A 14,236-nucleotide genomic window follows, 5' to 3' on the forward strand; every position below is an offset into this window, starting at 1 on the left:
GTAGTACCAAATTTTTATAAAGTACTAACTCTGTCAGTAATATTTATTTTTTTAGAAAGCAGTTATCTAAGCACTAAATTTAGAAGTCTATAAAGATCCACATAGGAATCAGTGTTCTTATGAGTAATATGGACCTCGGTGAGTTGAAATATTTTTTCTTGTACCTTGTATTTTCTTAAAGAGTAAAGCAGAAACTTTAGAGATTTTTCTATATATGATTTGGGTATGACATGTTCATTATTTTTCTCTAATTACATTGGGGAATTATATTGATTTTGGTTCTTTCAGTCTGTACACAGAGAATTATTAAGGCTAAAATATTTTAGGATATCATAAAAAATGTATATCAGAACGTGTAGCTAAATTGCCAGTAATATATTTCCCTGTTGCAAAAATCAGTGGATCAGGAAACAGCTAAGGTACAGGCAGGGTCAAGGGAGCCAAAAAAAAAGTTCCCAGCACTAACAACAGCTGGAAGTTGTTACCACCCTAAGCTTGAAGGAGCAGTAACCAAAACAGTAAGAACTGCAGCTATGGGAGAGAGGCTGTCTGATAAGAGATATAACTGTTGGTAGAAGAATGCAGCCACTTCTCCAAACTGTGTCCCAGGAGGGAAAGATTTGGAAAGAATAGTATTTCAACCTGTTTATTTTCCCACCTTTGATCTCCTGCCAATGCTTCCACTGGTTGAACGCAACCAGAAGACAGAGCAAGGAAGCCTAGTTGGTTCACAGAGATCAGTCTCCGAGGTTGTAGAACAGAATGTAAAAGGTTGGATAATGACATGGAAAAGCAGACATTCAATATCCAGCACAAGGGCATTTTGGCAATGCATGGCAAAGTCTAAAAATCTATGTATCTTTAACCTCATGGTTTCCATTTTTAGGAACTACATTTTGAGAAAACGATTAGACAAGTGCACAAAGATATTCCTTGCATTGTTGCTCATAATAGCAAACAAGTACAACAGGTTTACATTTCTAATACTAGGGAACTGGTTGAGTAAATTATTATTTACCAGTACAATGGGTTCTTGTTCATCCACTCAAAAATGAAGTGAATGTACATTGATTGACATATAAATGTGCTCATGCTTCATTGTTTAGCAGAAGAACAGGTTACAGAATACTGTTTACTTGAATCCACTTTTACTTTAAAATATTCCAAAATAATTGAGAAAATACAAAATTTTAAAATTCATCTCTTGAATGGTGGAGCTATGGGTAATTTTTCTCTGGATCTGTTGGAATTTGATAATTTTCTACAGTGAACATATACTACTTGTTAATAAAGATGTTTTAAAATAGGACATACACAAAATCAGTAATTTTCTAATGTCACAGGAAAACAGTTACAGGAATGGTGACCGAGCTTAGCTGTGAATTTGAGGAAATTGTTCCGAGTTCAAACCCAGACTCCCAAACTGAAGTAGAAGAAGCCAGCTTATATACCCATAAGGACTACAATGAAGTCTTTACACTTGTCAACTGCTTAGAAAAATGTCCATTACTTCAAGCACAGAAGCAAGGTAAAACATTTGTTATTTCCATTGTTATAAAACATTTCTTACTAATATACAAATTTTTATTTTGGTGATTTTTTTTTCTTTTATTGGATTTTTAAAGTTTTTATTTTGCTAAGGGTGTTCACCCACAAAATTGTAATTCTAAGTTTCACATTAGTGAAATATTTTCTTTCATATTAATCCCCTTTTTGTAAATGTAGTTGTTTTTGGAGTTTAATTGTGCTGAGCTTGAGAATAGCCTCAGAGGTTTGATCATAGGTTGCTCACAACATATTGCTATAACGATATTAGCATCCATGTACAGATCTGATGACACAGCAGTCTGGTGTAACATTAAAGTAGTAGATTATTAAGTGATAGTTATATTTTATTTTCCCAAATATGCTAAACATTTTCAATCTTATCTAATTTATATGAAACCATAATTCAAAGTGGAGATAGAAGAGTTGCAGTATTAGGTCAAGAATTCACTCCGTTTTTACAAATTTACAGTAAGTAATAATTAAAGATACATTTTATCCAAACTATATTCCAAATCTCTAATCTTACTAGAGGGTGATAAATTTTTCCAACTGTGTAAAAACGTGCTGAGAACTACCTTTCTTGTATGTATAACAACCTATTCCCTTTTTATATTGAAAAACTTATGTCTCCATTATATAATTGCTACTATCATTTAAGATATGCTTTAGCTTGAACATGAAAAATAATTTGGTTCTTTTAGTACTGTTTTTATGTAGATACATAAATGGTGTATAAAATTTTTAGTAGAGAGTTAAATCCCTCATATAGTTTGAGAAGATAGAGATTGCATTAAAGACTAAACTTGAGAGCATGCTATAATAGGAAGAGCCTGAATTTGGAGTCAGAAGATTTGATCATAGTCTAAATCTACACTTAAAAAGTGGTACAATTTTGACAGTTATTAAAAAGTTTATGGTTTTCAATTTTCTTCTATAATTTCTTTCTTTTAGTTCATTCTTTTAATTTCTTATAAACAATTTTGTGGGGATCAAATTATATATACGTACATGTAAAGGTATGATTTGTAAAAAATAACAGGCTACCCAACCACAGCTGTTATTATATTAATGTGGCAAGCTAGAAGCATCTATTGGCGAATTTCATAATATCTGTCATCAGCTAGAACCAGAAGCTTCTTTAACTATTATACACCGAATGAAAATATGCTTGAGTTTCCAAATACATATGAATTGTCCATATCCTATATCTCCTTAAGGGTCCTGTGTCATTTGACGTCACTTTATAAATTTAAATTTGCAATTCCATTTATTTTCCTTGCAGTTATGTTGATTGCTACCAGATTTATAGATAATTTGGTCTCACTGTCTAAATTGAAAGGAATGTATTATACTTTGAGATTCAATTGATACTGTAAATTTGCTCTGTCTTATAAGAAATATAGTTATTACTAAATTATAAGTTAATTCCAAACATATTTCTTTAAGACATAAAAACAGTGTATTTTTTTTATTGTTTGTTGGTTTGTTCATATGTACTAATTTTTCTATAATATTCACATATTATTTGTCAATAAATGTAACCATTTTTATGAATATCCTTTTAGACATCCCAGGAATATATAAATAAATACAAATTTTTAATTTTTAAAAATTGTACAAGTACATAGTTTAGAGAGTCAAATACTTATTCAATGTTTATAATAAAAAGCAGCAGCCCCCTAGCTTCATCAACCACCCACATGTATTTTAGCTTTATAGAGGTATAACTGATAAATAAAATTGTAATGTATTTAAAGTGTACAATGTAATGATTTGATATATGTATACATTATGAGAGGATTCCCACCATCAAGTTAATTAACACATCTATCACCTCACATATTTACCTTATTTTTTCTTCTTTTTCTTTTTGGTGGGAACACTTAAGTTCTACTCTCTTAGCAAATTTAAACGCTACAGTATTATCACCTATAATCACCATGTTATACATTAGATCCTCAGATATTATTTACTTATAACTGCAAGTGTGTACCCTTTACCAACCTCTCTCTATTTCCCCCCACACCCCAGTTCCAGCCCCTGGCAACCACCATTCTACTCTGTTTCCATGAGTTTGGCTTTTTATTTTTTAATTAAAAAAAATTTGTAGATTCTGTATATAAGTGATACCATGTGGTAGTTTTGGTTGTTCTCTAACTTATTTCACTTAGCATAATGCCCTCCAGTTTCATTCATGTTGCAAATGGAAGGATTTCCTTTTTCAAGGCTGAACAATATTCCCTATTTGTGTGTGTGTGTGTGTGTGTGTGTGTGTGTGTGTGTGTGTATCACATTTTCTTTACCCATTCATCTCTCAACAGACACTTAGGTTGTTGGCTATTGTGAATAATGCTGCAGTGAACATGGGAAGACTCTCTTCGAGATAGTGATTTCATTAGACATCTGTTTCTCCCTTTACAACATTTATATCTTTTTTGGTATTACTGTGCTGGCTAGGATCTCCAGTACATTGTTCAATAGAAGCAGTGATAGTTGCCATCCTTGTCTTGTTTGGATAGTAAAGGAAATACTTTGTTTCACCATTAAAAATGATGTAAATATTATTTCAATGTTTACATCATTTTCAACAGCGAAACTTTAGAAAAACTTACATACTTTGTTGGGTTGAGGAAGCTTCTTCTATTCCGAGTTTGCTAAGAGCTTTTGATCATGAATGAGGACTGAATTTTATCAGTCCTCATTCATTTAAAAGTTTATTAATGAATTTTATGTTTTCCTACATCTTAAGTATATAGAATGTCCCTTTACTAAAAACTTATAATTCTATAATCTAAACAAAATTGTTTTACTATTGTGATCTTATTGTATATGCCTTATAGTATTTTTAAATGTTAACAGTAGTTTGGGAACATTTCACCATATATTTAAGTTTTCTTCCAAATCATGGCTTTTAATGACTGAAGCTTTTAATCTTATTCATGTGTTATAGATTTCCCAATTAATGTTGTTTTTAATTTAAAGTACGTTCCTAAATGTATTGTTGACCTGAAATAAATAGATTGCCAGATATTTCTCCTGCAAAGATGGGTTTATTTGGGATCAGCAGAGAATTACAATTCCAGGTCTGCAACCATGGTGAGCCACATGTAAGTCCTTGCCCAGCAAAGGGGGAACTCATTAGATGGGAAAAGGAAGTTGGGAGGGCTATAGTAAACAAAGAGTCTATGGCTTTTCATTGGCTGAGTCCTTGCCAGGAAAGAAGAGGCGTCTTCCTTCTGTTGGGCTCTGCTATCATAGCAGAGCATGAGAGCTTCCCCTGATCATCTCCCAACTCTATTTAATGAGGTTTCTGTTTCTTAATTTTTTGCATTATGTTCCCACTTCCAATTATTTCCTTAGAGTGAATTTCTGGAAATGAAATTATTGATGTAAGCATTTTTTGGCTATATGTCCACTAGCATGGTATGAGAATACCCTATTCATGCCAGCCTTATCATCATTACTATTGATGTTGTAATACATTTATCCAATGTGATGGGCAAAAAATTATATTTTTACTTGCATTTTTAAAATTACTGGTGTTTAGTGTTCATTTGCATATTTTTATGTTGTGAGATGATTCTCTGTCTCTTTTTCTATTCTTATATTTTATCTTTATGCATCAAAGATATCAATAACCCCAAATATATTTAATTTGAACCTAACCAGTCCTGTCAGTGTTTCCTTTATGATTTCTTTCATTGTTTTTAATACTGAGAAAGTTCTTCCTTGGATTAAATAAATATTTATTCATATTTTGTTTGAGGTTTTCTTCAAGATTTTAGCATATGTTTAAAAGTAAAAATAAAAAATTTTTTCCTAAATGTTTTGGCAGTTGTCCCAATATTGTTTATGGAATACTCTTTCCTTTCTCCACAGATTAGAAATGCCACTTACATCATATGCCAAATCCTCATCCACATTACTGTTTGTTTCTGGATTTTCTATTATGTTCTATTGATTTACCTATTACTGTGTCAGTATCATACAGTTTTAACTATTTAATACACTAGTGTAACATGTATTAATAGTCTCCTCATTGTTTTCCTACTCTCACGTCTATATTCTTCCAGACTTACTTTGTAATCAGTTTTCCAAGTTCCAAGACAGACCACTTGAGATATCGAAATATTATTGGTACCTTTTAGAATTTTTACCATAGTTAGTCTTTTTAGCCAGGAAAACAGTTTATCTTGCCTTTTCTTCAAGTTTATTTATTTATTGATTGATTGATAATGCTCCTCAGTAACATTTTATGGTTTCCTCCATATACTTTCTGCACATTTTTGTTATGTTTATTCCTCAATATTTGCATATTTGTGGCCATCATGAACGAGTTTTTCCATTAATTTTTGACTAGGTTTATATATATATATATATTTGAAAACCATTGATTTTATAATTTTTTATCAGACACTTTAGTGAACTCAGTTGTTTTCATTTTGTCATCTTGGGTTTTCTAAGTAGACAAAAGTATCTTCTGCAAAGAATAACCCTATCTTCTTTCCTGTCAGTAGACCTCTTCTGCTTTTTTTCATAGTTAACTAGCCAAAATTTTGTTTCCTCATGACAATTTAACACTCCTATACAATAGAGGAAAACAGTGTCCTCATATCTGTGTTGGTACATATACTAGTGGTAATAAGGTAAAAAATCCAGGGTATGATGGATTTCTTAGAATATAAAGAAGTAACACCCCTGGTAAAACCTTTGATAGTTATAAAGAACATTAGTTATGGTGTGATGCTGCCCTCAAGTGGCTCCAACAGAAAAAGGTGGTTACAATGTTCATTGCAGCACTATTTACAATAGCCAGGACATGGAAGCAACCTAAGTGTCCATCGACAGATGAATAGATAAAGATGTGGCACATATATACAGTGGAATATTACTCAGCCATAAAGAGAAATTGAGTTATTTGTAGTGAGGTGGATGGACCTAGAGTCTGTCATACAGAGTGAAATAAGTCAGAAAGAGAAAAACAAATACCATATGCTAACACATACATATGAAATCTAAAAAGAAAAAAAATGGTTCTGAAGAACCTAGGAGCAGGGCAGGAATAAAGACGCAGACGTAGAGAACGGACTTAAGGACACGGGGAGGGGGAAGGGTAAGCTGGGATGAAGTGAGAGAGTGGCATGTACATATATACACTACCAAATGTAAAATAGATAGCTAGTGGGAAGCAGCCACATAGCACAGGGAGATCAGCTCTGTGCTTTGTGTCTACCTAGAGGGGTGGGAAAGGGAGGGTGGGAGGGAGACACAAGAGGGAGGGGATATGGGGATATATGTATATGTATAGCTGATTCACTTTGTGATACAGCAGAAACTATCACACAGTTGTAAAACAATTATGCTCCAATAAAGGTGTTAAAAGAAAGGTGGTTAGAAAACAAGACCTCATAACATATGAGGCATCCTCATGGACTCCCAGAAATACCAGGATGAGCCTATAGGAAGGAAAGACGGCTAGAGGGGCTGTGTTTGAAAGTGGAAGGTGGAGATGGGGATATAAATGAATGCTGTTTGGGTTTTTGCTGTTAACATGACTTCATTAGTACTTACAGAATGGATTTATGAACAAACCGTGTAAATCGTCTCAGCTAAACCCTGCTTAGACATGGAACTGATTTTGGCTAGCTTTCTGCTGTGTATCATGCATGGGAAGCTCTTGACCACAGGATTGTCAAGAACTTAACAGGTTCCAATAAACAGATAAACAATCTCTTAGGAGGCTAGTTTACACAGCAAGTTCTCTTTTGGTATTTTAAGTTAGCACTAGGCAAAGAGATGGTCCCTGCCTCTCTACTCTACACCACATATTTATTAAGCACATGTATACCAGTGATGTAGCTGGTCATGGGAGACATCACTTCATGCTATCCTTCTCTCATACCATTCTAAAATTACTTAACTGAAAGGCCACTGCCCAAAACAAGAGATCATTGCTTCCCCTTCAAGGTGGCTTTTGCTTTGGGGAGCTTGGTTTTCTGAGTAGTTCCTCATCTGAGTTTATATTTTCCTCTTTCTTTTTCCATTCAGAGATTATTGAGGAATGGGAGTAGGTTTTATGTTCCCTCCTGGGCCTATAAACTGCTAAAGCACTGACACTGTTAGCTAAGATTCTAAAGTGACCCAAACATGATAGGGTGGGGATAGAGAGGAGAAACCTATTCCAACAATTAACGATTAGCTGTTGTGTTTCCTAATATGTAAGCTGTGTCACACTTCTCTAGTAGATACTTTACTACACAGCTTCCATTGTAATTAATTTTATAACAAACATGTTTGAACAACCTTAGTGTGCTAGAATCAGAGTTGGCCTCATTTATAGGCTTTTTAGACCATCTCCATTCCCTACATGTCAGTCTCTGGGGATGAATTGGAGACCTTAAGAGATAAAATCTTACAGAGAAGAAAACACTAGGGTCAGCAAAAGTCAAATGCTTTTATTTCTTTACAATCTTGCTGAGGCTAACCCTGGCTATTTTGAGGCATAAGACCACAAGATATTTTCCTCCATTGATTACATTAGTTTTGTTGGAAAAAAATATGAGCCTTTACAACTCTTTCAGGACATTTGGTTACTACTCAGTGTACTAAATAATGTTAAATTTTATTGAGCTTCTGCCTATGTACCAGTACTATGCTACATGATTTATTTGCACAGTACAGTGAAGAACTAGAGAATTTAAAATGTGTTTGACTATTATGTATAAAATAAGCTATAACAATATATTGTACAACACAGGGAATATAGCCAATATTTTATAATAACTATAAGTAGAGTATAACCTTTAAAAATTATGAACCACTATATTGTACACCTGTAACTTATATAATATTGTACATCATCTATACTTTAAATAAATAAATAAATAAATTTTTAAAATGTGTTTGAAAACGCTGACTGACTACAGTAACTATCTAGATCCTTTTGTATAACTTTTAGATTTCTTCTTCTTCCTTTATACTTCTTATTTATTTTCAGATTTGTCTATTGATGATGAAGAAATAATTTTTGTAAATAATTTGATGACCTATAGAAGTCAGCTACCAACTTCGCATACTCTGTTGAGTAGGCTAAAACTATTTTTGGTAAAGGATCCCCTGTTAGATTTCAAAGAACAGATCTTCACAGAAGCTGATTTTTTCAGGTACTTAGTTGCCCAGTGTTGTGAATATTTTTAAGAGAAGAAAATATTCTTTGTATGCTCACAAGTCTAGATGTTATCAATCATAGTATTTTATCATTGTTTACCTCAACTCTAATTTTAATCACTATGTATTTTGATTAACTACATTTGGTATGTACCTTGCTTTTAGTAAACACTAATTTAATGTTTTATTTTTTGTTAAGGGAGTGTTTCTCTTTTCAAGGAGATATGAAAGGTTTTGTGGAAGATTTTTACATGGATAAAGAGAACTTTTGTCAGGAGAAGCTAGAAGATACAGTAGGTTTAAATGAAGCTGTAATATTTGCTTTCAGTAATTTTTAAATAAAAGTTAGTAAATCACACTTTTACAAGATGTAGTAATATACATTGGCCATTTACTATTGTCAAGTTAAAAAGACTTGATAACAGATTGAGCGTGTATCAGTTAAAGAGTCAAATTTACTTCAGAGACAGCGGTCTAAACCTTGGCTACACATTGGAAGTACTTGATAAATTTTAATAAAATTCTGAAGCCTGGATCCTACTCAGATATATTCTGATTTAATTGGTCTGGTGTACAGCCCAGGTATAGGGAATTTTTTAATAATTTTAATCAATATACCTGGTATAGGACATTAAGTGGTCATATATATATTGATCTCAAGGCGTTTAAAGGTTTTTTTTCTTTTTACTAAAAACTTTAACACACTTGGTAAAAATATTAATTCACCTATTAGCCCCTTTTCTCCAGTCTCCCTCTTCCTCCCCTGTTAATTCTGAGAGTTATGCACATACAGTCTCACTTGTTGAAGAATCCAGTTCTGTAGGAATGAAAGAGAAATAAATTCTGTGGAGTGCAGTAAAGATCCATTCCATTCCATCTGCTCTTTTTACTTCCCCATTCACCAGCTCTCATTTGCTGCAGTGATTGTTTTTAATTTAGAATTTTGAAAATTTGTTATTAACATAAAAGAAGATACTTCTGCATCTAGGGATATTGTATGTCACTAATGTAATCAGTGGCCATGAAGGATATTACTCAGAGAGAACATTGCTTGTAATATATTTTTTTGGCTGCTACACTTACTTTTTAAATAAAATGTATGCAGAGCATTAAAGTTTTTTAGTGTGGGTTTAGTCTAAAATTTGGTACACCAATTAAGCAAATGTATCTGTTTATGAACGCAGAAATATTTATTTGGAAAACCTCACTAAAAACTAGTTTTACCTATATGTTATTTTAGGCATCAATTTTGCCTGAGTGTGAATTCTTAATATCTACAAGCCTCAAAGAAGAAGTTGATATTCCATCACTCTCAGAACTGAAGGAGTCATTAAACTTAATGCCAGAAATAATAAATTATGTAGATGGAAATGAAAAGCTTTTCAGAAGAGGTGAGAGTTAAACTTAAAATCTATTACTTGTTAGAACTACTTAATAATGTTTGTTATAAAACATTAAACTTTTTTCTGAACCTTCAGATTTTTAAAGTGTCCTGTAAGTTTGCACAACGAAATCTCAAAATTATTATTGATAAGACACTTTTCTCATTGTCTCCTCTTTATACACTTGCAAGCTTAAAATGTCTCTGAAATTAATTTAACCATTTCAAGATAATTATAATATAGAGCTAAAACACATATGACTGTATTAATTTTTTTGAGTTATTTTCTTATACATAGTGACAAAGCACTAACAACTTCTGTGCTGACTTTAGAAGCTCAGAGTAAGGTTATGATTCATGGAATCAGATGACTGGGAGAGTCATGACCTAGAATTTAGATGGTTTCTTCCCAGTTAGACTGATAAATATTGTCGAAGTCTTTTAATATAATTTGATCCCAAATATTTAACTGTCCTCTCATACATTCCAGTTGAAATAATCGAAGATAAATAATATTAGGGAGGAGTGAAGGGGGATTTGTGATATCCATTGAGAATAGGGATGCTTGCCATCAACAGACTTGAAGGAATTCTTGCAGACAAGAGTAAATCAAGGGATTACTGATGAGCCTACAAGTCAAGCAAGGTAATGAAAAGCCAACCTAAGTAAATAGATCAAATTTATACCAGAACTTGAAAATCTAGCAGAGCTCAAAACTGCAGGTGGCCCATGCGCTTTTTAGAAGGACACAAATCTATGCATGGTAATGGAAAAGAACAGGTGAATGTACTGAATGACTGTGGTGCTACACTCCCAGCCTTCACTTGGCCCTGATGGTGTAATAAATGAGTCCTCAGAATCATTGCCACTGAAGAATGAACAAGACTACAGAAAAACTAATATCATAGTACTTTTGCTGGTAGTAGGCTTTTTCCTTTTTTTTTTTTTTCCCCAGATCTTACTATCAAGCATGGAATTTACATTGAGGATATAAAATGCAGCTCCACAGAAATTTTGGCCATTCAAAGTCAATGTGAACCAGAGTACAAGGAACCAGGTAGAAATTTTGAATAAATCATGGAACTTATCAGGGGATACCTATATATGATGTAAAAGTACAATACATTCACATATAAAGTCTACTATGAGACAGTTTTCATGTTTAAAATTTGATTATTGCAAGCCAAGTTGTTCTTTTATCTATCCCTTTACATTTGTTACTATCATTAACATCCTAGCATCAAAAGAGGAGAGTTACAAAGATTGAGGAAGAGGAATGGAGGAAATAGCATTAATATTAAAAATAGAAATCTTGTAATTTTATAGCTCAGTTAAAAAGAAATTTATATTTTACCTCAGTATTAGCAGTCTTGCTGACCCTTGTTATACTTTTGTAAATTTAACTTTTTAATCCCCAAAGCAATCCCGTCATTATTGTTACTATCACTATCCTACCAAATTTGGAATCTCAGAATCATCTCTCGTTCCAGTGTAATGCCAGATTGTATTGCTCCCTAACTATGTTGATGATGCTGTTATTTAGTTACATTTATATCTGATCATATTAATCATCTATTTGGAAGTATACTGCTTTATTTATGAAAGTGACAGAAACACACTGACTACTTATGATAAATGAGGATTAGTTTTTCAGGTCCACCCTATAAAAGATATAACTCTGTGCTAGGCCACCTAGACTCCATACTTTTTAAGGTGAAAAATTACTGTCTATTAATACTATTTGTTTAACATCACCAGTATTTAGTATGGAGATAAAAATAGTACTACCTCTTAAGTACTGACAACATAAGTTGTCAGAATTGAAAACATTATTACACATAAAGTCTTAGAATTTATCTTACATAGTAAACAATAAAGTTTAGTTGCCAGTGTGTTTTTTAAAAATCACTAGTATCATAGTTGAGACACCATGTGGTATATGTGTAATCCTTTATATGGATAGAAATTTAAAACTGTTATTTTGTGTTTCAAACAACCCAGATTTCTTTTGATTGAAAATTTCTGTTGTAACACAATGATCAAACATAATAGTTGCTTACAAAAAGTTATGAATTATACATAATTTTATTCAATGTTTATGTAACATGATTTTTAAAATTTTTATATATTCTAGTAGAGTTAGAAATGCCATTAACTCATCTACACCTAACAAACCAACATTCTTCAGTGAATTCATTATGTGCAGAACTTCAGAAATTTCCATCTTCTCCTGCTTGTAAAATGTAAGTAAAGATTAAATCTAGAACTCAAATTGCAATTCAGAAGAAGCAATCTTTAATTAAATCTCTCCATATAAAGTCAATTTCCCAGATAGCTCTGTGAAAAAAATGTAAGAGATTAAATGGTGTTCATAGTAAGCAACTGAAGGGAATATATGAATATATATGTACATACTTGTTTTTATATGCATAGAATATCTTTAGAAGGGCACACAAAAATCAGGTACTGTTGGTTGAGCCCAGAAGGGAACTGGGTAACCTGGCAATATAAGAGGTAGTAAGTGATCAAGCTAGGCTCTTTTATACTTTTAGTATTTTGAATGTGAATATATTACCATTAAATATAAGTAACTTGAAAATTTTAATTTTAAATTTAAAATTTAAACAATCTGCTTAGAACATTGCCAGTGGATGCTTACCAATGACACTGCCTCTATTGTCACTCACTACCATGAAATACAGTGTAGCAGTATATTGGTTTGTTAGGGCTGCCATAACAAATACCATAGACTGGCTGGCTTAAACAACAGAAATTTATTTCTTCACAGTCTAGAGACTGGAAGTCCAAGATCAAGATGTCAGCAGGATTGGATTCTTTATGAGGCCTCTCTTGTTGGCTTGTAGATAGCTGTCTTCTCCCTTTGTCTTTTTTTTTTTTAACTTGCTTTTTAATTAATTAATTTATTTATTTATTTATGGCTGTGTTGGGTCTTTGTTTCTGTGCGAGAGCTTTCTCTAGGTTGCGGCAAGCAGGGGCCACTCTTCATTGCAGTGCGTGGGCCTCTCACTATTGTGGCTTCTCTTGTTGTGGAGCACGGGCTCTAGGCCACAGGCTCCAGTAGTTGTGGCGCACGGGCTTAGTTGCTCCGTGGCATGTGGGATCTGCCCGGACCAGGGCTTGAACCCGTGTCCCCTGCATTGGCAGGCAGATTCTCAACCACTGCGCCACCAGGGAAGCCCCTCCCTTTGTCTTCATGTGGTCTTTCCTCCATGCATGTCTATGTCCTAATCCCCTCTTCTTAAAAGCATACCAGTTATTTGGATTAGAGCCCACCCTAATCACCCCATTTTAACTTAATTACCTCTTTAAAGGCCCTAGCTCCAAATACAGTCATTCTAAGGTACAGAGAGTTAGGGTTTCAACATATGAATTTTGGGGAGGACAAATTCAGCCCATAATAAGTAGCTAAGAGCCCTGAACTAGAGCCAGATTGCCTGGCTGTATCATTAACTAGCTCTGTGATCTTCATTGCCCTGTGCCTCAGTTTCCTTATCTGTAATATTGGGATTATAATTGTACATACCTCATAGGGTTGTTTTGGGGTCTTCCAAAAGATTTGTTATACCTCTCTGACCAGGAAGAGCCAAGGGTAACAGAGCAGTGTGTTCAGTGGTTGAACAGTAGATTTGGCTTTCAACTTACTTCCCTAGGAGTACCAGAGATCACATCCCCTCTCTAACAGAGGACATCCACTGACCTTCTTTACCTGTGTCAATGTGGTACTGAAGTTGGGGAAACCAGATACATAGAACCAAATACTGAGCCACAAATCTGTTCAGTACAGCCCAGGATGGTCTATAATCTTCTCAGAATTTATACTGCAGGGTTGGATCATTGTATTCTAGTTTGAGCCAAAATTGCATAGCTTAATAGCCCAGCATCTTTGTCCTCTGAGTCTGAGATAGCTTTGACTGCTATCTTATACCATACAGCATACCTGTAATTTAATGTTTTTTATGTTAGATTAGTCTGCCATCCTGGAAAAAAGTCACCTCATTCCCTTACTTCTTATGCTAGTTACACAACTAAGAACATAACCAGTACAACCCCCTTCTTCCCCACTGTAATCCTGGAACTTAATATGTCCCAAAATAACACATTTTAAGGAAAATTACAGGA

General features: G+C 33.5%; 1 protein-coding gene across 2 annotated transcripts in view; it reads left to right on the forward strand.

Annotated features, from left to right (window-relative positions):
- SHOC1 (shortage in chiasmata 1) overlaps nt 1-14,236 on the forward strand; it is an 85,135-nt gene that overhangs the window by 8,593 nt on the left and 62,306 nt on the right. The window contains exons 3-8 of one of the 2 annotated variants that reach the window (XM_007449771.1): nt 1,344-1,528; nt 8,546-8,711; nt 8,915-9,023; nt 9,956-10,106; nt 11,052-11,153; nt 12,231-12,339. In XM_007449771.1, the coding sequence (XP_007449833.1) occupies nt 1,344-1,528; nt 8,546-8,711; nt 8,915-9,023; nt 9,956-10,106; nt 11,052-11,153; nt 12,231-12,339 (822 nt within the window). Of the gene's footprint in view, nt 1-1,343; nt 1,529-8,545; nt 8,712-8,914; nt 9,027-9,955; nt 10,107-11,051; nt 11,154-12,230; nt 12,340-14,236 lie in introns of both variants that reach the window. The other variant, XM_007449772.1, reaches the window with a different exon arrangement.

The sequence above is a fragment of the Lipotes vexillifer genome, unplaced genomic scaffold (genome assembly GCF_000442215.2).
Source record: "Lipotes vexillifer unplaced genomic scaffold, Lipotes_vexillifer_v1.1 scaffold230, whole genome shotgun sequence".
Classification (NCBI taxonomy): Eukaryota; Metazoa; Chordata; class Mammalia; order Artiodactyla; family Lipotidae; genus Lipotes; species Lipotes vexillifer.